This window comes from Carcharodon carcharias, chromosome 17 (genome assembly GCF_017639515.1).
Source record: "Carcharodon carcharias isolate sCarCar2 chromosome 17, sCarCar2.pri, whole genome shotgun sequence".
Taxonomy (NCBI): Eukaryota; Metazoa; Chordata; class Chondrichthyes; order Lamniformes; family Lamnidae; genus Carcharodon; species Carcharodon carcharias.
The window spans coordinates 17,618,900-17,643,314 of record NC_054483.1 but is presented as its reverse complement, the minus strand read 5'-3'; the positions used below and the strand labels follow the sequence as shown (position 1 = coordinate 17,643,314).

Below are 24,415 nucleotides of genomic sequence, written 5' to 3'. Positions count from 1 at the left end.
TATTCTGAAATCTCATCCTTAATAATGGACTCTGAAATCTTACCAATGACCGAGGTCAGGCTAATCGGTCTGTAATTTCCCGTTTTTTGCCTCACTCCCTTCTTAAACATAAGGTCAGAAGTGGGGAAGTTTGCTGATGATTGCACAATGTTCAGCACCATTCATGACTCCTCAGATACTGATGCAGTCCAAGTCCAAATGCAGCAAGATCTGGACAATATCCAGGCTCGGGCTGGCAAGTGGCAAGTAACATTCATGCCACACAAATGCCAGACAAAGACCATCTCCAACAAGAGAGAATCCAACCATCACCCCTTGATGTTCAATTGTATTATCATCACTGAATCCCCCACTATCAACATCCTGGGGGTTACCATTGACCAGAAACTGAACTGGACTAGCCATATAAATACTGTGGTCACAAGAGCAGGTCAGAGACTAGGGACAGAATTTTGCCCTTGATGGGCGGGCGTACGGGCCCGGCCGGCTCTGCGGTGGGCAGGCAGCCAATTGCCACCACCAAAGCGGGCCCCACCACTATTTTGAGTGGGCGGGCTGCCCAACGGAAAGCGCTATGCGCTTCCTGTGAGGGTGGGGTGGGGGATTCCCCAACTGTCAAAGTGCGCTCTTTTGCACATGCACGCTAAAGAGCACACATCTCCCTGAGACTAAGTGCTGTCTCAGGGAGATCAGTGAAAGCTTCATAAACATCAAAAACAGAAAAATAAAAAAATTATTAAATTGTCCCCCTCATGTGATAATGTCACACGAGATGGGACATGTTAATAAATATGACTAAAACTTTATTAAACTTTTTAAAAACTGACATGAAACCTCATCCTGCTAGTGGATGAGGTTTGATGTTTTTTCGGAAGCCCGCTGGGGCTCCAGGCCTGCCCGCCAGCCTTAAGGTTGGCTGGGCAGGGCCTTTAATTGGGTTAACTACCCTGTCAATGGCCTCAATTGGCTATTGACAGGTCGGAGGGCGGACAGCTGATTTCGCTGTCCACCCGCCTTCCTGAATATTTAAATGGGGTGGGATGATGTTGAGGGTTCCCCCTGATGTCATCCCGCGTCAGTTTCATGTCGGCGAGCAGGCCCCGCCCCTAACTCGCCAACACGAAAAATTCTGGCCTAGGAATCCTGCAATGAGTAACCCACCTCCTGACTCCCCAAAGCCTATCTACAATCTACAAGACACAAGTCAGGAGTCTGATGGAATACTCACCACTTGAACTGGATGAGTGCAGCTCCCAGAACACTCAAGAAGCTTGACACCATCCAGGACAAAGCAGCTCATTCACAAACATTCACTCTCTCCACCACCAACAAACAGTAGCAACAGTGTGTACCATCTACAAGATGCACTGCAGGAACTCACCAAGACTCCTTCAACAACAACTTCCAAACCCACAACCACTACCATCTAAAAGGTTAAGGGCAGCAGATTGATGGGAACACCACACCTGGAAGTTCCCCTCCAAGTCATTCACCATGCTGACTTGGAAAGAGATCGCCGTTCCTTCATTGTCATTGGGTCAAAATCCTGGAATTCCCTTCCTAACAGCACTGTGATGTACCTACACCACACGGACTGCAGCGGCTCAAAAAGTAAGCTCACCACCACCTTCTCAAAGGCAACTAGGGATGGGCAATAAATGGTGGCCCAACCAGCAAAGCCCACATCCCTGAAGGAATAATGAAACAAAAATTGGGTGTCCACTCCAGACATATTTGGAATGGGTACTTCAAGGGAGGCCTGCACCATGAAATTAGTTTCTTTGCCTTCATGATGACTGTCTCCATCCCAGAGAGTCACCTTTCCTCCTTCATTGTTGTTTCTTGGATTCAAATCGTCAATGAATGAAATAGGGTCATTGAACTAGTCCTTTTGACGTCAGAACTAGAAGGGAGCTGCACTTTTCATTATTCCTGATACTCATCATTCTGTCCCTGACTCTCAGCATGCCATGCAATAAGTGGGGGGGCACAGCAAGAATATGTAAATAAGCTGAGCTCAGGTTACGGAATAATATTAGCTCATTTAGGTTCAAACACATAGAGCATCTCAAGAGCAATGGTTCCCACAGTGATGCATCAGGACAATACTACCTATTGCATAGTAATAATGAGAGAATTGAAAATCTAGGGTTGTATTCACTGAGAAATGTAATTCTTTCATGGGATGTGAGTGCAGCTCTCAAGGCCACTATAACATAAGTGCTGAAAAAATATGAAAGGGTTTGAGAAAGTAGCCCGCTTGATTGCCACCCCATCCATCACCTTAAACATTCACTCCCTCCACCACTGATGCACAGTGACAGCAGTGTGTACCATCTACAAGATGCAATGCAGAAGCTCACCAAGGCTCCTTCGACAGCAACTTCTAAACCTGTGACCTCTCCCACCTAGAAGGACAAGAGCAGCAGATGCAAAGGAATACCACCACCTGCAAGTTCCCCTCCAAGCCACACATGATCCTATACACTGAGCAGTTCAAGAAGGCAGCTCACCACTACCTTCTCAAGGGCAGTTCAGAATGGGCAATAAATGCTGGCCTCGCCAGCAACACCCACATCCTGTGAACGAATAAATTTTAAAAAGTGATGTTATTCTCACTGGTTGTTGAATTAGTGACATCCCATTTCAGTGTGAGAACCACAAAATGAGAGTGAGCTTTTTCACTAAGGAATAGAATAACGAATATATCACCGCAAGTGATTGCTGAAGCCAAGTCAATCATAACTTTCAGGAGAGAAATTAAATATGCACTTGACATGTCATACCAAAGGATGAAGAGAAAGAGCATGAAGATGGGACTGGAGTAGGTAGCTTTAGCAGCAGCAGCACAGGCAAGCAGGCAGACTGGCCTCTTGTGCTGAGTTTTCCACAATTCTGTGCCTTTTTGGTTAGGCGCGTTCAATTGGAAGCCCTCTTTGGTGTGTCTCTTGTGACCTATTTTTATGCCATCAAAAGGGTAGCCCACAGTTTACCAGATGCTGTTCTTTGACCTCCTCGGTCTGTTTTTCAAAGGTGGGATGGTTGAACAAGCAATGGCTTGTGTCAGCTTTGCCCTGTGACCTGCAGTTTACGTGAATGAGAATATGGCCCTACCACAAGCAACATATTTTTCTGGCCCATTACACTCATTAAAATAAAAAAATCTTTATCTCTTCCTGTGCTGAACGCAAGCCAGGGTCAACAGAGAGAAGCAATAGAAGCAAGCGTGAAGGCTCTATCATTCAGCCCTAAGAAATATTGGCACAGAAAAAACAGTAGTCAAGTTACCACTATTATTAAAATGTTTAGTAGTTCTGAGACACTTTGTGGCTTAAGTTAAGACCTGTGGTCCTTTCATGGATTTGTATAAGAGATTAATTGACTGTTTTCTCCCCACAGGAGATGTTACTGAAAAGAGCAGCCGATCTCGTTGAGGCCTTGTATGGAGGACCACCAAATAATCAGGTACAGAAGAATGCTTGTGAAGAAAGAAGAAAGAGCAGTCACTCAAATGGAGTCAGGCCTTCACGAGAATATATATATATGATATGTGATACAATATGATATATATTTATAATATATTTTTATATAATACATAATAGGACATCCTTTGAGTCAGAAAGTGAATCAAGATGAAAGATGAAAGTTTGTTCACAAACCATTTACTTTTCAAGAAACTTCATAAAATCCCCCCACCAAATCATGACAAGATCATATCTGAAAAGCCGATCTTTTTGCTCAATCTGTTTTATTGATCTTCACTCTGTAACATTGTCACAGCAGCCAATCTGAAATCAGGACTCCGAAGGGGCATCTGGTAACACATCTGATAAAGCAACAACAACACCAACAAGTTTATTTATCTGTACTGTTTTGAAATCTGCAATTTTTTTTAAACTTGATTATGCTGCCCCAAATGCTCTGGGTAAACATTGAAATCGTAACTTCAGGTAAAAATACCTTAGTTTGTTCACAATGAATAGCACACAGCTTCTGTGCAAGACTATACTGATTTGCCAAAGAAGCTTCATTGTGCAGTTAGCTATCTCATTCTTTGCTTCTCTGAAGGGAAATATGGAAAAGAAGGGTAACCTCTTCTGAACTTCTTAATAGCACCTTCCAATCTCCTGGATTGTGGCCCTTTAATGTACGGTGGAGAAATACATAAATTATATAAAATGTACATCACAGAAACAGGCCATTCAGCTCAATACAAAGGGTCATTTTACATCAGTGTGTCGCATCGCAGTCAAATCTCAGAAAGTGCTCTTTCCCAATTTTCCTCCCCTCCTGATACCTGCTGGGGTCCACTCCACAAGTGCCTGCAGTCCTCTAGTGTCTCACCCAACAGGTCATTCCAAGGGCCCAGCTGACCAGTCGTTCCTCCAGCTATTATTCACACACATTTGCTAGCAGGATTCACTGGATAGTGATCAGGAGCCAGAGAAATCATGGCTGCTTTCTCCTGCTCTGTCCCACTGAGGTCAACTGGAGAGCCCAAATTTTGTACCCAGTTGGAAGCAACAAACTCAGCACAAACTGATATGGCTCAGAACTACAATCAGTTTGCCATGAACCAACAAAACCACAAGGGCAAACATCACATATTCATTGTTAACAAAGACAAATCATACTAAGATTCTAGAATTTGTGGAAATCTAATGTATCAGCAATGAACAGGTTAATAGCTGCCTCTATTCATGAGCTCAGCTGAGTGGCCTGGCATTGCACCAGTGTGGTCTTCGGCTTCAGTCCAGATGATTTTAGGCTTGTTGTTTCAGGCTTGATTCCAGAATGGTACTTCTTGTACTGAGCAGTTTGCTGGAGCACCAGTTCATTCATTCTGTCAGAAACAAGTATTCTTGCTATTTTATGGTGACAGGATGGGTTTTATTGGTGTCTTCATCTGTGCTGATCTTGTGGGTGACGAGTATCCTTTCTCTGATTGGCAAATGGAGTGCAGTAAACATAGCAGGAGAGACTCTGACAAAACATGATAAGACTTGGTGCTGGATTCTTTGAATAATAAATGTTTTTCTTTGATATTTCTCTTCCCTCTTCTCTTCAACATTCTGAAAAGTGCTGACTCTATGGACATTGATAGCCCTCTGATCCCAGGAGCGGGTGATTTTGATCAAAAGGGGGTGATTTTTCTCTTCCCCTGTCTCCCCCTGACTGCCTCTGTACATGGGTGCTAAAAGCAGTCACAGCATCTTTAATAACACTCTGGCAGTAAAGGAGTCAGTGATTAATTTTGTTCTGTATCACTCAGTACAACTCAAGCTATGCAGTTACTCAAAGATCCATCAGGAATTCTATGGAGAAACTTGAAACTAACAAAAGGAATTTCACTGTAACCACAAAAAGTGCCAATATGATTGAAAATGGGTTGCTGATTCATTGTCTGTTTCCATTGGACGATTGAAGGAACAGTGCAGGAACAACTGAACTGATTGAGCTACAGTTCAAAACTGTTCAAAGTGAAAGGCAGATTTATTATTGATTTATTCTAGTTGCTTCTGCGTGTCAGTGACAAGTTTACTTGTCTGTCTCACTAGCCCTTCCTTCCTGCTTGATTACAGGCATGATTTCAGTGCCTGTGTCAAGCAGGATTTCAGCCAAGTATCTATTCCTTGGGGCTGCTCTTCAACTATTGAATGGCAATTTCTCAAAGGCATTTTCTTACCTATTTCAGTGCTCCAACTGTTCAAACAAGTTGAAGATTTTTAAGTTGCAGGAGACAAAAGGTACAAGAGGTGAAATGAGTTAAAAAGTAAAACTTAAAAGGGGAGTGGGGGTGGGGTTAGGGGTGGGGTGCGGTGGTGGTGAAGAAAAGACATGGAGGAAAAGTCTGAAAACTCTTTCAATTTAAGATTATGCTTGACTTGTTCATTTTAGTAGCCTGTCATCTATATTCCAGTAATAAATCTATTTCTGATGTTGCAATAAATATAGGACTGCAATCTTAGTGTGCATTTCAAGGTAATTGTATGTGAGCTGAAAACATAAAATTGGTCAGTCCAGGAAGACTGGAGTTCCCTGGACTGAAAACAATAGAAATGTTATCAGTTTCTGTATTGCCATGTCTATCTTCAAATCCAAAGAGAATGGTAAAGAAAACTGCTCTCATGAACCGTATCTCATGCTTGGATCTAAATGGGGCTCTTAAAAGGGAGTCATTTATGCAAATCTGATGACATTGCATGACAATTCTGGGAGTGATGCCTCCATAATCAGAGTTACACACATCTTCACAACCTGATTAGATAGATTTGCAAATAACTTTCAAAATGGAGCACTCACTTGGATAATAGCAACAAAAGAACTGTAAGAAAAAATAATCTTAACTCTCTTAAGTGACCAACATCGCCTTATTTGGTAGTGAGCCATTCTGACCAGGGAGGTGCTAGGTTCAATCCCATTATGTGTTGAGTTAGTTGGTGCTGGGGAATGAGGATGCGGGATGCGGGATGGGGACAACAATTAGTTTCAGTGCCTCTGGATTAGAGAAGAAAAATCAGCCAGGGCCGAGTGTTCTGCTAGAAAGTGAACTTGTATCATCATGGGCAAGGACAGAACAGTGTTTACCCCTAGTACTCTCTGCATTTGGGAAGCCTGACAACATTCATAGTTGGTGCTCACACATGAAGAATGAACTGGGTGAGGTATCGGAGAATAAGCAAAGCCAGTGGAACTGTGCTCCAGCATCTTTGGGATAGTGATGCTGGAAAATCAGAGAGAAGAATTAGCCTGAGATTTCCAACAAAGGATGGCTGTTGAGGTGAAAGTGTAACTGCTTCAAAAGCAATTAAATGCATTTCTAGATAGGATGTAGTGAGGGAAATGATCAGAAGGTCAGTAGGCTTAAAACTGTCATAAATTGAAGATATTTTTAATTAGCAATCTAGGTGAGGGGCCAAGGCTCAAAATGCAGGCACAGTGGGAGGAAATTAGATAACACAATACTTGGGTTTTCATAGCCTCATGATTTTAGGAGGAAAAAACACTGAGGTACCTGTATGTAAAAAAAATCATAATTTTTATGTCCAAGGACAAAAGGATGTGGTGTCATGATTCAGGCTCAGTGGCCTTTTCCATTTTGTAAAATTTCTTATGCTCTACAGGAAATCATCCTGAAGCGAGCAGCTGATATTGCAGAAGCTCTGTATAGTGTGCCTCGGACCCCCAGCCAGCTTCCTACTCTCTCCAACACTCCCAGTCACAGCAGCATGATGAGGATGAATTCCTACGGCAGTCAACTGGGAGTCAGCATTTCAGAGTCTGCACAGGGCAACAGCCAAGGTAAGCTGCAAGCCTACAAGTACAGGTCAGGCATTCAGGCAGTCACAATTAATTTTCATCATATCCTGCTGCAGGAACAAAGACTGAGTATTGATACTAACTGGTATGGGCTTCAGTGTTCATCAAAGTAATGGTGTAGAAGGTGCTTAATGCTGATGGTCTTCGATGGAATCATTTCCAAAAAGTTTCATTATAACCTCTCAGAGTGTTTGACTAATTGCTTCTCACTGGATCCTTTCTTTTCTTTGCTACCTTTGCTGTGGTGGATAGAATCCCTAATGAACTAGGTCACACAGGGTTTGCAGAGGAAAGGGTGTACTAAATGCCATTTCCTCACTACATGTCTCTTAAGATCTCACTCCAAAAATCCCAGAGAATTATAGAGTCAGGGGCACTTTGGCTAAATCCATTCTTTACCTGGACAATTCCTCAGGAAAGGGAGTGGGAGGATGGCATTTAATCTCACCAAACACTCCAAAGCACAGGTGTCCAAGCTTTTAGTCTTTACAGACTGTTTAGGTGCATACCATGAAGCTTCATTGGCCATGCAGAAAGCTTAATCCAGCTTGTAGTAATTTGCAAGTATCTCTTGGTGCTCTAATGTAGGATTCACGCATGCAGAAAGGGGCTTGCGGACCAAACTAGGCCTGAGTGAGCCATAGATTGAGTGAGGAGTTGGGAATTTAGTTCAGGTGGGAATTAGGGGAAGAGGGGTAAAGAGGTGTTCGTTTTCCTACTTTTTGTCAGCCTCCAGTGGGTGGTGAGTTCCCGTGCTTCTCTCCAAGCTAGGCAAGCGCAACTTCCTCTAACTTTATCTATGTAAATTATTCTCTAATTGACTAATTAAATAAATAAGATTGGGCAGAAATGACAAGGCTGGTGGTGTGCCATGACTGTAGCATGTGGGAATTTGTGGAATGCACTGCAATCCTGGACAACCATGTCTACAGAAAGTGTCTGCAGCTTAGGCAACTTCGGCTCTTATTGCTGAGTGGGAGTCTGAGTTTAAGACATTGCGGGGCATCAGGGAGGGGAAGAGTTACCTGGATACTTTGTTCCAGGAGGCAGTCACTCCTCTTAGGTTAGGCAGAACTTTAGAGATGGTCAATGGTCAGGGACAGGAGGATGTGACCTCGAGTCAGGCAGCATGTAGTGATGGAGGGAGCTTCAGCCTCTAACTTTGTCCATCAGGTACAAGGTGCTTGCTATCTGTGCAGATGAGGAGAAGGACTGCGAGGTGGATGAGCGGACTGACCATGCCGCCATGGTGAAGGATGCTATTCAAGAGGAATGTGATAGTGTTGGGGGACAGCATAGTCAGAGGGAATAGATACTGTTCTCTGCAAATGAGAGCATGAGTCCAGATAGCTCTGTTGCCTGCCTGGTGCCAGGGTTCGTGATATCTGCTCAGATCTGGAGAGGAACTTGCAGTGGGAGGGGGAGGATCCAACAGTCATGGTCCATGTAAGTGCCAATGACATAGATAAGACCAGGAAAGAGGCTCAGTGTAGAGTATATGAGGAGGTAGGCACTAAATTAAAGAGCAGAACCTCAGAGGTAATAATCTCAGGATTGTTAGCTGAGCTAAATGCAAATTGGCATAGTGTAAATAAAATTAGACAGTTGAACGCAAGGTTCAAAGACCGGTGTGGGAGAAGTGGGCTCCAGTTCGTGGGGCACTGGCACCAGTACTGGGGAAAGTGGGGCTGTGCTGTTGGGACGGTTAACACCTGAACCATGCTGGGACAAGTGTTCTAGCAAGCCGCATAACTAGGGAAGTAGAAAGGCTTTTAAACTAAATAATGGGGGCAAGAGATCAAATCTGGCAACATGTGGTAAGTCCAACAATAGAGACAAGGCAGGTGAGAAGGGTATAAATATGGGAAAGAATAAACAGACTGTGACAGGAAGGGACAGATAGTATCTCTGTGAGGGAAACCAGAAGATAAGGCGAGAGGTTACAAAAATAATAAAATGACAAAACTAAAGGCTCTATACCTGAATGCACAAAGCATTCAAAACAAAAGAGATGAACTAATAGCCATTACAGCAACATGGCCGCAGGATGACATTGATTGGGACCTATATTGAGGGGTATATAACATTTAGGAAGAGCAAGAAGCTAGGAAAAGGTGGAGGTGTGGGGGTGGCTCTGTTAATTAATAAAGGTATGAGCACAAATATAGAGTTATGACCTAGGTTCAGGAAGCCAGAATGTAGAAGCAGTTTGGGTAGAGATGAGAAATGTTAAAGGCAAGAAGTCGCTTCTGGTAGTGGTCTACAGCCCCCCCCCGAGCAGTAACCACATTGTGGAATGGGGTTTAAGGGAAGAAATAATGGGAGCTTGTCAGAAAGGTATGGCAATAATCAAGGGGGGGATTTTAATCTCAAACTAGACTGGATAAATCAGATGGCAAAGGTAGCCTAGATGTTTTTATTCACTCATGGGATGTGGGCTTCACTGCCTAGGCCAGCATTTATTGCCCATCCCTAGTTGCCTTTGAGAAGGTGGTGGTGAGCTGCCTTCTTGAACTGCTGCAGTCCATGTGGTGTGGGTACACCCACAGAGCTGTTAGGAAGGGAGTTCCAGGATTTTGACCCAGCGACAGTGAAGGAATGGCGATTTATTTCCAAGTCAGGATGGTGAGTGACTTAGAGGGAAACTTCTAGGTGGCGGTGTTTCCATCTATCTGCTACCCTTGTCCTTCTAGATGGTAGTGGTCGTGGGTTTGGACGGTGCTGCCGAAGGAATCCCTTCAGTGCATCTTGCAGATGATACACACTGCTGCTACTGTCCATCGGTGGTGGAGGGAGTGTATGTTTGTGGACGTGGTGCCAATCAAGCGGGCTGCTTTGTCCTGGATGGTGTCGAGCTTCTTGAGTATTGTGTGAGCTGCACTCATCCAGACAAGTGGGGAGTATTCCATCACACTCCTGACTTGTGCCTAGTAGATGGTGGACAGGCTTTGGGGAGTCAGGAGGTGGGTTATTCATTGCACTATTCCTAGCCTCTGACCTGCTCTTGTAGCCACTGTATTTATATGAATAGTCCAGTTCAGTTTCTGGTCAATGGTAACCCCCAGGATGTTGACAGTGGGGGATTCAGTGATGGTAATGCCATTGAACATCAAGGGGCAATGGTTGAATTCTCTCTTGTTGGAGATGGTCATTGCCTGACACTTGTGTAGTGCGAATGTTACTTGTCACTTGTCAGTCCAAGCCTGGATATTGTCCAGATCTTGCTGCATTTAGACATGGACTGCTTCAGTATCTGAGGAGTCATGAATGGTGCTGAAAATTGTGCAACATCAGCGAACATCCCCACTTCTGACCTTATTTTGGAAAGAAGGTCATTGATGAAGCAGCTGAAGATGGTTGGGGAGGACACTATCCTGAGGAACTCCTGCAGTGATGTCCTGGAGCTGAGAAGACTTACCTCCAACAACCACAACCATCTTCCTTTGTGCTAGGTATGACTCCAACCAGCAGAGAGTTTTCCCTTGATTCCCATTGGCTTCAGTTTTGCTAGAGCTCCTTGATGCCACAGATGCAGTTTAGCAGCTATGTCCTTTAGGATTTGGTTAGTTCGGTCAATAGTGGTGGTGCTACTGAGCCACTCTTGGTGGTGGACATTGAAGTCCCCCACCCAGAGTATATTCTGCACCCTTGCCACCCTCAGTGCTTCCTCTAAGAGGTGTTCAACATGGAGGGGAACTGATTCATCAATTGAGGGAAGGCTAAAGAAACAATATATAATTGCAGAAAGATGGGTGGCAAGTCAGAAGATTGGACAGAATATAAAAAACAACAAAGAATGACTGAAAGATTAATAAGGAGGGAAAATTGGAGCACGCGATAAAGTGAGCAAGTATTATAAAGACAAATCGTAAGCAATATTTTAAGAAAAGCATTAGCAAAGTGAGTGTTGATGCTATAAAAAGTGGGTCTGGGGAAGTGTTAATGGCAAATAAGGAGATAGCAGATGAATTGAACAGGTATTTTGTATCGGTCTTCACTGTGGAGGATACAAATGACATTCCAGAAATAGCTGTAAATCAGGAAATGGAAAGGAGGGAGAACTCAAGAAAAATACAATCACCAGGAAAGTGGTACTGAACAAATTGTTGGAACTGTGGGGTGACATCCATGGGTTCTGATGGACTTCATCCCAGGGCCTTAAACAAAGTGTCTAGTGTAGTTGATGCGTTGGTGTTAATTTTCCAAAATTCCCTAGATTCAGGGAAGGTTCTATGAGATTGGAAAATAGCTAATGTAACTCCTTTATTCAAAAAGGGAAACAGAAAGCAGGAAACCACAGGCCAGTTAGCTTAACATCTGTAATCGGGAAAATGTTAGAAGCTATTATTAATGATGTTATAGTTAGGGCATTTAGATAATTTAGGGCAGTCAGAATCAACATAGTTTGTGAAAGGAAAATAATTTTTAACCAATTTATGGGACTTCTTTGAAAAAGTAACATATGCGGTGGATAAGGGAGAACCGTTGGATGTACAAGGCTTAGATTTCCAGAAGGCATTTGATAAGATGCCACATGAAAGGTTATTGCAAAAAATAAAAGCTCATGGTGTAGGGGGTAACATATTGGCATGGATAGAAGATTGGCTTGCTAACAGCAAACAGAGTTGGCATAAATGGGTCAATTTCTGATTGTCAAGATGTAACAAGCAGTGTGCCACAGGGATCAGTGCGGGGGCCTGAACGTTTTACAAATCATATAAATGACTTGGATTAAGGGCCCCAAGGTATGATTGCTAAATTTAATTATGATACAAAGTTAGGTAGGAAAGTATGTTGTGAAGTGGATATAAGGAGGCTACAAAGGGATATAGGTAGGTTAAGGCAAAGATCTGGTGAATGGAATATAATGTGGGATAATGTGAAATTGTCCATTTTGGCAGGAAGGATAAGAAAGAAGCATATTATCTAAATGGTGAGATTTCAGAGCTCTGAGATGCAGAGGGATCTGGGTGTCCTAGTGCATGAATCAAAAAAAGTTAGTATGCAGCTACAGTAACTAATTAAGAAAGCTAATAGAATGTTTTCATTTATTGAACACCAAAGTAGGGACGTTAAGCTTTAGTTATACAGGGCATTGGAGTAGGCTTGAGGGGCCGAGTGGCCAATTCCCGCTCCTAATTCATATGTTCGTATGGACGTCCATAAAACAAGTAGCAAGTTCAAAAAGTAACTGAAAATAAAATTAACTTAGCATACGAATTAGGAGCAGGAGTAGGACACTCAGCCCATCAAGTCTGCTCCACCATTCAATAAGATCATGGCTGATCTGATTTTAACCTCATATTCCTGCCTATCCCCAATAACCTTTCACCCTCTTGCTTGTCAAGAATCTATCTACTCTGCCTTAAAGGTATTCAAAGACTCTGCCTCAACCACCTTTTGAGGGAGAGAATTCCAGGTCTGACAACCCTCAGAAAAAGAAAAATTTCTTCATCTCTGGCCTAAATGGGAACCACTTATTTTGAAACAGTGACCCCGAGTTCTATATTCTCCCACAAGAAGAAATATCTTTTCCACATCCACCCTGTCAAGTCACCCCAGAATCTTACATGTTTCAATCAAGTCGCCTCTTACTCTTCTAAACTCCAGCGGATATAAGCCTAGTCTGGCTAGCTTTTCCTCATAAGACAACCCGCCCATTCCAGGTATTAATCTAGTGAACCATCTTTGAACGACTTCGAACGCATTTACATCTTTCCTTAAATAAGGAGGCCAATCCTGTACACTGTACTCCAGATGTGGTCTCATCAGTGCCCTGTACAACAGAAGCATAATCTCCCTACTCTTGTATTCAATTCCCCTTGCAATAAATAAGAACATTCTATTATTTTTGCTAATTAATTGCTGCACCTGGATACTAACCTTTTGCAATTCATGCACTAGGACACCCAGATCCCTCTGCATCTCAGAGCTCTGCAATCTCTCACCATTTAGATAATATGGCTCTTTATGAGCCATTTATGCCTACTCACTGTTTACTGTTAGCTAGCCAATCTTCTATCCATCCCTACACCATGAGCTTTAAATTTTCGCATTGACCTTTGATGGGGCACTTTATCAAATATGTTCTGAAAATCCAAGTACAGTACTTCGCCCTTTATCCACAGTGCCTGTTACTTCTTCAAAGAACTCCAAGGGGAGAATTTTCTCTCCGTCGGGGTGTTTGGGTGGGAACGGGCGGGGGCATGCACCCATCCGATCACCACCCGCAATCGGCTGCGTGCTGCCATTTTACATGGGTAGGCCAATTAAGGCTCGTCCAACCTGATGCACACCTGGAAGCACTGAGCGCTCCCTATGCGGGAGGGGAGGGGGTTGCCTGGGTTGGGGCCTGCATTCTTTTGCGCATGTGCGCTGAAGAGTACAGAAATCTATCTGAGGCACAGAGCTGCCTCAGGGAGATTAGTTTAAGTGCAAAAGAATGTAATAAAGGAAAAGGAAAATTTTAAGACATGTCCCCCCATTTGAAACTCTCACATGAGCTGGGACATGTCTATTAATTTCATTTAAAATTTTTTACAGGATTTTAAAAACTTTCATGAAACCTCATCTCGCCCGTGGATGAGCGTCCATGGAAAATGTGAAGGCTGCCTGGGCTCTTTGCCTGCCCGCCAACGTTAAGGTTGGACAGGCAGCTCAGTTTATTGATTTAATTGAGAGTTAACTGGCCTTAAAAGGCCTTTGACAGTTCAGTGGGTGCGTAGCCGACTGGGCTGCACCCCCGTTAAACTGAAAATCTGAATGGCGCACGGTAATGTTTTATGCCTTGGTGAGCGGGCCCCACCCCCACTCACCAAAGCGAAGATTCTGCCCCAATAAATTAGTTAAACATGATTTCGCTTTCACAAAGCCATGTTTACTCTGCCTGACTATCTTGAATTTATCTAAGTGCCCTGTTATAATGTCTTCATTAATAGCGTCTAACATCTTCCCTATGACAAATGTTAAGCTAGCTGGCCTGTAGTTTCCTGCTTTCTGTCTCCCTCCCTTTTTGAATAAAGGAGTTACATTAGCTATTTTCCAATCTAATGGAATGTTCCTGAATCTAGTGAATTCTGGAAAATTAAAACCAACGCATCAACCACCTCACCAGCCACTTGTTTCAAGATGCTAGGATAAAATCCATCAGGATCCGGGGACTTGTCAACAATTTGCTAAGAACCACTTCCCTGGTCATTGTAATTTTCTTGAGTGCCTCCCCCCCTTCCAATTCATGATTTACATCTATTTCTGGGATGTTACTTGTATCCTCTATGGTGAAGACCGATGCAAAATACTTATTCAAGCCATCTGCCATCGCCTTATTTTCCATTATTAACTTCTCCAGACTTACTTTCTATAAGACCAACGTTCACTTAGTTAACTCTTTTCTTTTTTAAATATCAGTAGAAATTCTTACTGTCTTCATATTTCCATCACACTCTAATTTTTCCCTCCTTGTTAATCTGTTAGTCATTCTTTGCTGTTTTTTATATTCTGTTGAATCTTCTGACCTTCCATCCATCATTGCACAATTATATGCTTTTCCTTTAAGTATGATACTATCTTTAACTTCTTTAGTTAACCATGGACGGTGGATCCTCCCCTTGGAATTTGTCTTTCTTGTTGGAATGTATCAATTCTGTGTATTCTGAAATATCGCTTAAACGTCTGCCACTGGATCTCTATTGAGCTAACTCTTAAACTAAATTGCCAGTTCACTTTTGCTAGCTCTGCTTTCATGCCCTGATAATTGCCCATATTTCAGTTTAAAATGCTAGTGTTAGACCCTGTCTTCTCTCCCTCAAACTGAATGTAAAATTCAATCATATTCTGATCAGTGCTACCTAGGAGTGCCTTCACTATGACATCAATAATTAATCCTATCTTCCAGGTCCAGTGTAGCTTCCTTCCTGTTTGACTCCAGAACATGCTGATCTAAGAAATTATTCCAAAAACATTCTATGAACTCATCATCTGTGCTACCTTTGCCCATCTGGGTGTTCCAGTCTATATGTAGATTAAAATCCCCCATGATAATCACCTTACCTTTCTGACAAGCTCCCACTCTTCTTTGATACCTCATCCTACCGTGTGATTACTTTTAGGGCGCCTGTACACCATTCCCACAGCAACTTATTGACTTTATCATTCCTCATCTCTATCCAACTGCTTCTATATCCTGGTTTCCTGAACTTAGGCCATTCTTCTCTATTGTGTTAACGTCATTTTTAATTAACAGAGCACCCCTTCAACTTTTCCTAACTTCTAAAATTCACACACCCTTCAATGTTTGGGTCCTAATCTATCCCATCCTGCAGCCATATCTCAGTAATGGCTATTAGATTGTACTTATTTATCCCTATTTGCACTATCAGTTCATTGTTTTGTTTCAAATGCTACATGCATTCAGATACAGAGCCTTGAGTTTTGTCCTTCTTTTATTTTTGGAACCTCAAGCCTTATCTATTGGATTACTCATAGATTTGTACTCTATGTGCCTTCCTGTCCTGATCTGCTTATCATTTCCCAAATAAATACCTTCCTCTCTTATCTTATCTCTACTCTTCCCACATTTGATCCCTTGTCCCCACGATTTAGTTCAAAGCCCTTTCTATTTCTCTAGTTATGTGATTTGCAAGAACACTCATCCCAGCACGGTTCAGGTGTAGACCATCCCAGCAGTACAGCCCCAACTTTCCCCAGTACTGGTGCCAGTGCCCCATAAACCTGAACCCATTTCTCCCACACCAGTCTTTGAGCCACGCATTCATTTCTCTAATCTTATTTGGCCTATGCCAATTTGCACGTGGCTCAGGTAATAATCCAGAGATTATTACTTTTGAGCTTCGTCACTTGGAAGCACGATAATGTTTTATGCTGAGAAAGTGGTTTCCTTTGCTGGACAGTCTAGACCTAGGGATAGTCAGTCTCAAGATAAGGGGCTGACTATTTTGGATGAATTAAGGCATTATTTCTTCACTCAGAGTGTTGTGAATCTTTGGGATTCTCTGCACAAGACGGTTATGGATGCTCCAATGTTGAGAATATTCAAATCCGAGTTCCAAATATTTTTAGGTAATGAAGGGACATGGGGATGGGGCAGGAAAATGGAGTTGAGATAGCAGAACAGCAGTGACCTTACTTAATAATGGCTCAGGGTGTGGTATGGCTTACTCTTGTTCCCGTTTCTTATGCTCCCATATTTTCAGCAATATAAACACAAGCCAAAAATCTTTGCTAATGTTTTAAACCAGGAGCCATTAGATGACTGAATTTAACAATTATTCTTCGTTCAAAATCAATTTGAAGAGCATAAAAGGAACTGTAAAAGCAATCAGCAGCGTCATTGCTGAAGACTTCATTGGCAAAGTTCTCCACCCAAAGTTCTATTGTCACAGGAAATCATCATGTGATATTATTTCATTGCAGATGTGTAGGGTGGGCGCAAAGAGTTGTAAAGTCATTGGACAATGGCAGTGTTGTGTAAGGAATGAGTTTAACATACACTCCAGCACATAGACTCTTTTTTAGTTGCTTGTTAACTGTGCAAATACTTATGAAAAAAATGTTGGCCTTCACTGACTCCTTTGTAACTTAGTCTTTGTTATTATTACCCCCACAGACAAGCCGTAATAAGACTCTGCAGACCTGTCATTTGATATATTTGTTTACTCAAAGACCGGTTGCGGTGCACTCCGTTGGTACCAAGCAATGGCAGATCAGATAGAGATAAAGAGAGAGTTACTGTTGGTGCTGATGGCTTCACATCTGTTTTGTCTTGTTATTCAGCCAAGTCCCTGTGGTTAAACACGTGCTGATTACATTCCAGATTTGACAGGCCCTTCAGGCAGATGTAAATGGAAAACCCCTAGCTGTTTCTAAACATCCTAACCTGGAGTGACTGGAGTGGACATAAATGGCCCCCATCAAATTTTTCTCTCTCCTACACTCCGTAATCTGCTTCATAAGTCATTCAGTATTATTTCAACCTTCTGCACGTCAAAGGAGATTTATTTTAGCATTAAAATCTCACCAATTTGATGTGCAAGCTTGTGTTCAGATGTAACTTACTTCCTTTCATTGGTCCACACACTCGCTGACATGACCAAGAACATAATTTTGGAATTAGGACCCCGAAGTGACTTTGTGAGAAAGCACTGTGAATAATTAGTCTGCTGATCTGGAAAGAAGTGGCTGAGCTGATTTAGGGCGATGGGCATGGACAATATTGATCCAAATTCCAATAAGGTGTTTTGGGTAGAATTTAGGAATGGCAGTACTTGTGCAGATCAGTAACAAGGGTTGTCACATCACACTGAGGTTGGTGAATTAGTCACATTTGAAGTTCCAGAGAAAGATGTTTTTTCCGGTGTTTTCTAGGATGTCCAGTGCACAGCTGAGCCATAGATGGAAAGCCCAAGCGTTGATTCATATCCAGGAAGTGCAGGGAAATTTCAGCATTTCTGCAATACAGCGGGAAGATCCCGAAATTCCTGCAGTAATATCTGTTGAATTTTGGATAAGGAAAGAATCACACTTGGCTGTTGATAACTTCAACATTTAAAAGTGAGGAAAAGAAAAGTTTTGTTAGGAGCTAGCCTGACTACAATGGAAATAAAACTGGGGAAAAAGCAGAGGAGAAGGAGGTCTCTCACAGGAATAGGGATCAACTATTTAGCCCCTCTAGCCTGTTCCACCATTGGCTGATCTATGACCTATCACCATGTACCCACCTTTGCCTCATATCCCCCCACAGCTTTGGTTGATAAAGGTCCACCAGTCTCAGGTTTAAAACTAACCATTGATCTAATGTCAGTTGATCTTTGCAGAAGAGGGTTCCAAACTTTTAACATCTTTTGTGTGTCGGAGTGTTTCCTAATTTCACTCCTGATAGGTCTAGCTCTAATTTTTAGACTGTGCCCCCAGTCCTAGGTTCTCCGATCAGCAGAAATAACTTCACTCTTACTATGTTTGGCTTGTCACTGTCAATCTGTGATCTTGCGTGACATGTGCATGTGCAACAGGGAGTCAGAATCAAGTACCAGGATAAAAAGCAGGGTGGAAACTTCATTCATTCAGAATAAAAAAGAATTTCCCTTTCTTCTAATGATTCAAATTTTCATAGGTGGTCAGGTCCCCTTCCTTCTCAATATCATTCACTTAGCATTGAGTCATTGCATTCCTACATTTAGTCATAATTCTTTCAATTTTCCTCAGTTTATTTCATCACAACATAAATTCTCTAATCTATATTTCGGAATTTTCAAATTATTCCATTCCTCCTGTTGTCTTCCCTCCAATTCCAAAGGCACTTTTTCATACAAGGCCCCATACAACAAGTACTGTCCCTCCTCCCGTACTTCACCAAGGTTGGGGTCTAAACAGTGAGCATTGCAGGTTATTTATCTTTGGAATGCATCACAGCCAATCCCAATTATGTTCTACTGGACATACACCCACAGTACATTCCAACAGGGTTCACAGAGCAGTGGTCAGGAGACACATCCCTGCAGGAATGACCCTCCCATCGCCCAGAGGAGCAGAGAAGTGCAGTATCCCTGTTCCACCAAAAGAGATCAGGGAATTCAGGGCAGACAATTTAGGACCTTCTTTGGAAGTATGGTCTTTTATATTGAATTAAGTACATTAACCTATTCAGCCACTGAAGGACTGATGTCCCTCAACACGTTGCATTAATTGACAAGCAGACAGTTGAAAAAACAACCAGTCTGTGATCACTATTGATAAGTAAAATGCTGCAGTGCAGAGGAATCTGCAGTCATAGACTGGGAACAAATATTTGCAGGACAAAAAGCTTAATTTTGATATTGAATTATATGCTACTTCAGATATCATTGTGTTGGTATCCTAACCCCACCTTTCCTCTGTTTCTGTGGGCAGGTTATATCCACAACAGCAGCAGCATCTCTCCACGTGGGTATGCACCCACCCACTCACCACAACAGTCAAACTACAGCACAGTAGGTGGTAATATCAATGGCTATAGCAACGTGCCAATGTCAAACCTTGGAGTGCCCAGTTCTCCTGGATTCCTAAACAGCTCTCCTGCCAGCTCACCCTACGGCAGTAAGTGTCATTTTTGCCTCGTGTGATCATAGCGAGGGACTAGATCTAGAAAAAATGAATGTCTATGCTCTTGTTAGCTTACTGTTTCACTGGTTTTCTTGTTTGTCTTGGGCGGAGAGGACTTTTTGAATGTGGGCTCAAAAATGTTGTTATCATATATGTGATATATTGGGCCTTTGGTGTCTTGCCTTGTCTTGTCTTGTCAATAGAGTTGCTATCCATCCAGTTTCTGAATGGCTTAAGTTAGCTTTCAAAGCTGGGCAAGCGGTGGGGCTGCTACAGTCGGACTCAGTAACCGTCAACTAGCAAGTCGGAAAAGGTAATGCCAGGGAAGGAACAAATCAGGCTCATTTATGCTGACTCTAAAAGGCCTGTTAGGCATTCACCATTATGTGGACACATGAAGAACGACCAATCAGGCACAGTACTGGAGGTCTGCAGGCTTTCATAGCACAGTACCCTAATGTGCAGTGCCTTCAGGAGAGGGAAGAAAAGTACTCCCTAAACAGACGACTGGGGTCAGAGCTACAGAGAGGGTTCTAAAATTTTCACACCAATTTTCAGGAAACCAATATTAGACTCAAAGTGGTATATCGTAATTTTGTCTGGTAGTGTAAAATGGGTGACAATGACTCCGTTTTACCTCTCCCCAAATTCTTATTTCAGTTGCAAGGGGGTTGCTGATTTGCTGTTGCCTGTTTAACATGACAGCACAAAATTAAGATCTACTCCAAGGAGACAAATAAAGAAAATGATTAGCTATTCCACAACAGCCGTGGCATGATTTTAAATGTGACATATGTTTGTATTTGCTTGGCAGAACTTCAGTATTATTTTTAATTGAGAAGCTTAGATGAAGGGCCACGCTACAATACAGGACACCACCAGGGTTGGGAAAATAGAAGACCAGATGAGATAAGTCAAGAAATAGTGGCATCAAGCTTGGGTGTTAAAAACCTGCAGATTAAAGAAGGAAGGAAAGGAGGAAAGAAGGAGGGAGGTAAGGTGTTCCACAGTTTTCTGGTCCTGGGAAAGTTAGAGGAGACAATGTGATGAATCTTTATTTCAAACGGTAAAGATGCAGGTTGGAAGAAAACTTCACAAGCTGACACCAGTGTTTTTTTTCTCTTTACAAACAATTTGTCCAGTATGGGTGTGACTGGTTCATTTTGTCATGCCTCTGAACTGTCAACTCTCCATCAGATACTTGGGTCGCGTTTGGCTCCATTGAACATTGATTGGGGAAATTATACTACTGCATTTAAAACATTATTCAGAGAACCCCCTTCCTCAATTTTCTTTCCTCCTTTCCTGAAGACCTGTGCAAGCTGGAATACAGCTCCACAGGAGCAAGTTGCCCTCTGATACCCTTACCCATGTGATTATTCTTCAGATAAAAGCCTAGGCTGCCAGCCTTGGTATGGTGTTCACCATGGTAGGCGTGACAGCCAGCTCAAACCTGTCCTCAAAATGTTTGACACAGTGATACTTTCGATTGGTTACAATATAACATGGTCTTACGTTTCAGTTTAGTCCATTCCCTTGGTTGCCCAATGTGTTTCTGACAGTTTCTTGCATTCAGATTTGCAGTAGATGGTGGTGTTATCTGTTGCTCCATGTTTTCATTGAATGTGGAGCTTCAAAACGTTTCTGCTCAAACACCCTGTTTACTTACACAGTGCACCCCACCCACTCATCACAACAGTCAAACTGCAGCACAGTAGATGGTAACATCAGTAGCAAAAACAATATGCCAATGTCAAATCTCAGTGTGCCCAGTTTTGCTGGATTCCTAAACAGCTCTCCTGTCAGCTAACCATACGGCAGTGTCATTTTTGCCTAGTGTACTCACAGTGATCAGCCCTGTAAACTTGTACATTACATAGTAACACACTGTATGTTCCTGGAGTATAACATACTTCTATGAATTATATAAAAGAACATTGTGTGTTACTGGGCATAACACATCTATACATTTTATATCATTAATCACTGTGAGCTGCTGCATAGAATGTTCTTGTACATGTATAACATATTAAAAATCCTACCTCTGCATAAGTTCATGTCCACAAAAAAATTATCCTGTTATATGAATAATTTATAAATTCCTGTGTCCAAATTTATAACGGAAATTGCTATGTAAACTTGTCATGCTGTGATGGCACTGCAGCTGCCCGTGCCTGTGCATGGACCAACTATACTTCTGTGTTCCCCAAATTGTCATTTTTAACAAAATAAAATTGAATAAAAACTAAATATTGTATAAAACTAAGGATAGAATGTGTGACTTTAAAATGAGGATTGATTTATGTTTCCAGACAAAATGATTTAATTACTTCTCCCACACTCTAATCCTACTTTACCTGGTCCTGCAAGAAAGTCCTGTTGGAGAGCAGCTAGTCGAATACATTTCTGTCTCTGATAATTTGGTGTTGTAGTACCCAACATCTTCAAGCCATGTGCAAGTGAAACACATTTAAGCAAACAGTCATGTGATCTTTTTTGATTTAGAATTCTTCATCCCTTAAAGTTTTAAAAATGAAGAGAGAAAAGAGTGGATAAGGAAGAATAGATGGAAAAAAAGCATTGACAACAGTTTAAGTGCTCACTTTTTTTAGTTTGATGTAAGGTTTTCTTCTTTGGCTATTTTAGTTTAGCAGTTTAAGAATAATGTTGCAGCAAAGGGTTTGATGCCAATGCTCCTGATGCTACGGTATTTTTTTTAACAATAACATTAGTGCTTTGTATCAGTGTCACAGAGTGTGCGTGAGAAATAGTTAAAAGTGGTCAGCACAGGGAGACTGCAATTTCCCTCAATCTGCCTGCAGCTGAAAAACTAACTTGTTTTATATTGCTTTCTCATTTACCCTCTAGTCTGCAACAGTGAGTTTTAAGCTGAGCAATGCATTTATCAACTGCAGCAATAGAGAGCGCTATCGAGAATTTAAAATAGAGATGCTGACTGAATTTCAAAAATTGATCACAGATCAAAATCACTTGTGGCTTCATCACTCCCTCAAAGTGATGTTCATGGGAGTTTGTAGATGGTGAGCTGTTGAAATGATCACTGCACACCAAAGATCAATGAGCAAGTCTGGTTCTTAAAGTTCAGAAGTGAGATTTTCAATCATGGGTCTTCTGATGCCTTATGCCATAAACTTGGACATGGTTGAAAGTAGTAAGCTGTAGCTGCCACACAACCACAGGAGATGCTCGAGTAGCATTAGTACATTATTTTCTCATCCTTCTCAAGCATCTTCTCTGAATTTCTCTTTCTGCCTTGTTCTTTATTACTCTTTCTCTCTTCTTAAGCAACCTGGCAGTAAGATTTGCAAATGTTGGATCATCAGCAAAAACAAGGGAATGCTTTTCAGCTAGGGAGGGGACAGTAGCATCATAGTTATGTCACTAGACTAATAATCCAGATGTGTGGACTAATAATCCAGAGACATGAATTCAAATCCAAACATGACAGCTGGGAAATTTAAACTCAGTTAATAAATAAAACCTGGAATAAAAAGCAAGTGTCAGTAATGGTGATCATGGAACTACTGAATTCTCATATCAACCCATCCGGTTCGCTCATGTTCTTTAAAGGAAATCTGTTGTCCTTGACCAGTTTGGTCTATATGTGTGATTCCAGACCTGGAGCCATCTGGTTGACGGTTAGTCACCCTGTGAAATGGCCTCACAAGCCATTCAGTTAAGGGTAACTGGGGATGGGCAATAAATGTTGACCTTGCCAATGACACCCGTGGCATGTGAGTGAACAAAAACAACTGATACCGTAGCCTACGTAGGAGCTGTGAAGGCCATAGTTTTATAGAAAGTTTTAATTACTGTAACAAATGCTGGGATAATACCGCCTCCATATTGCTTCCTTGCAATATCCAGCAAGAGAAATACCAGAGTTTACAGCTTGCATTCATTTTGATCCTTTAATGTAGTAAAACCTCCGAAGGTGTTTCACCAGAGCCTAACGAGTTAAGAAATTTGATGCTGAATCAAAGAAGTAGATATTAGTACAGGTGACTCTAAGCTTGGTGAAAGGAGGAGGCTTTAAAAAGCATCTTAAAGGAGGAGATAGCAGTAGAGAGGTTTAGGGAGGGAATTTCAGGCCTAAGGGCCCAGGCAGCTGATGGCATGGCTGCCAATAGTGAGGCAAAGGATGTTGGGGATAGTCCAGAGACCACAATTAGAGGAATGCAGAAATCTTGAAATATTGCAGGACTGAAGGAGGTTACAGAGACACAGAGAGGCAGGGTGATGGAGAGGCTTGAACACAAGGATGAAAATATTAAAATCAAGGCATTGCTGGACCAGGAGCCAACGCGGGTCAGTGAGTGCAGGGGTGAATGGCTGAACAGCATTTAGTATGAGTTAGGATATGGGTAGCAGAATTTGGATCAGCTCAAGTTTATGGAGGGTGGAATATTAGAGGTCAAGTGGAGAGCATTAGAATAGTCGAGTCTGGAGTTAACAAAAGCATAGATGAGAGGTTCAGCAGCAGGTGGGCTGTCAGGGGTAGAGACAAGCATTATGTAGGTGGAAGTCAGCAAAGGATATGGCGATCAGTGCATCCAGAAAAACATTCATGATCCTGAGGCTAGTAATGAAGTGTTGGATGTTTCTCAGTGTGCAACTGTTGACAAATTTGAGGCTTTGTTTCTTGACAGTTAGCTATACCCCTTCTGTTTAGGATTTAAGAATAAGTGATCTATGTGTGGTTGCTCTGTCCTCGTGATCTGCATAAACTCCCTCTGTGGGTAAGTGGACTGCAGACCAAGATGTCCCTAGATTATCCAATCCTAGTCTGTATTGGGTTAGCTATTTGAATCAGAGCTGGAACTGTAATGCTGAAAATATCCTTGGCAGCTCTGAAAATAATATGTAATCAGTGAGAATAGTAATTAAAAACCTCCACCCAACACAGTACTAATTAAAAAATATTTTAAAAAATTAAAACTATGCACAGCAGCTCAAATGTCAGGATTTCAGTTTCTAA

General features: G+C 42.1%; 1 protein-coding gene across 4 annotated transcripts in view; it reads left to right on the top strand.

Moving 5' to 3' along the window:
* Window positions 1–24,415, top strand: part of LOC121289728 (transcription factor COE2) — a 260,228-nt gene that overhangs the window by 212,830 nt on the left and 22,983 nt on the right. For all 4 annotated transcript variants that reach the window (XM_041209384.1, XM_041209387.1, XM_041209385.1 and 1 more), the window contains 3 exons: window positions 3,400–3,465; window positions 7,125–7,302; window positions 19,225–19,410. In XM_041209384.1, the coding sequence (XP_041065318.1) occupies window positions 3,400–3,465; window positions 7,125–7,302; window positions 19,225–19,410 (430 nt within the window). The remainder of the gene's footprint in view (window positions 1–3,399; window positions 3,466–7,124; window positions 7,303–19,224; window positions 19,411–24,415) is intronic.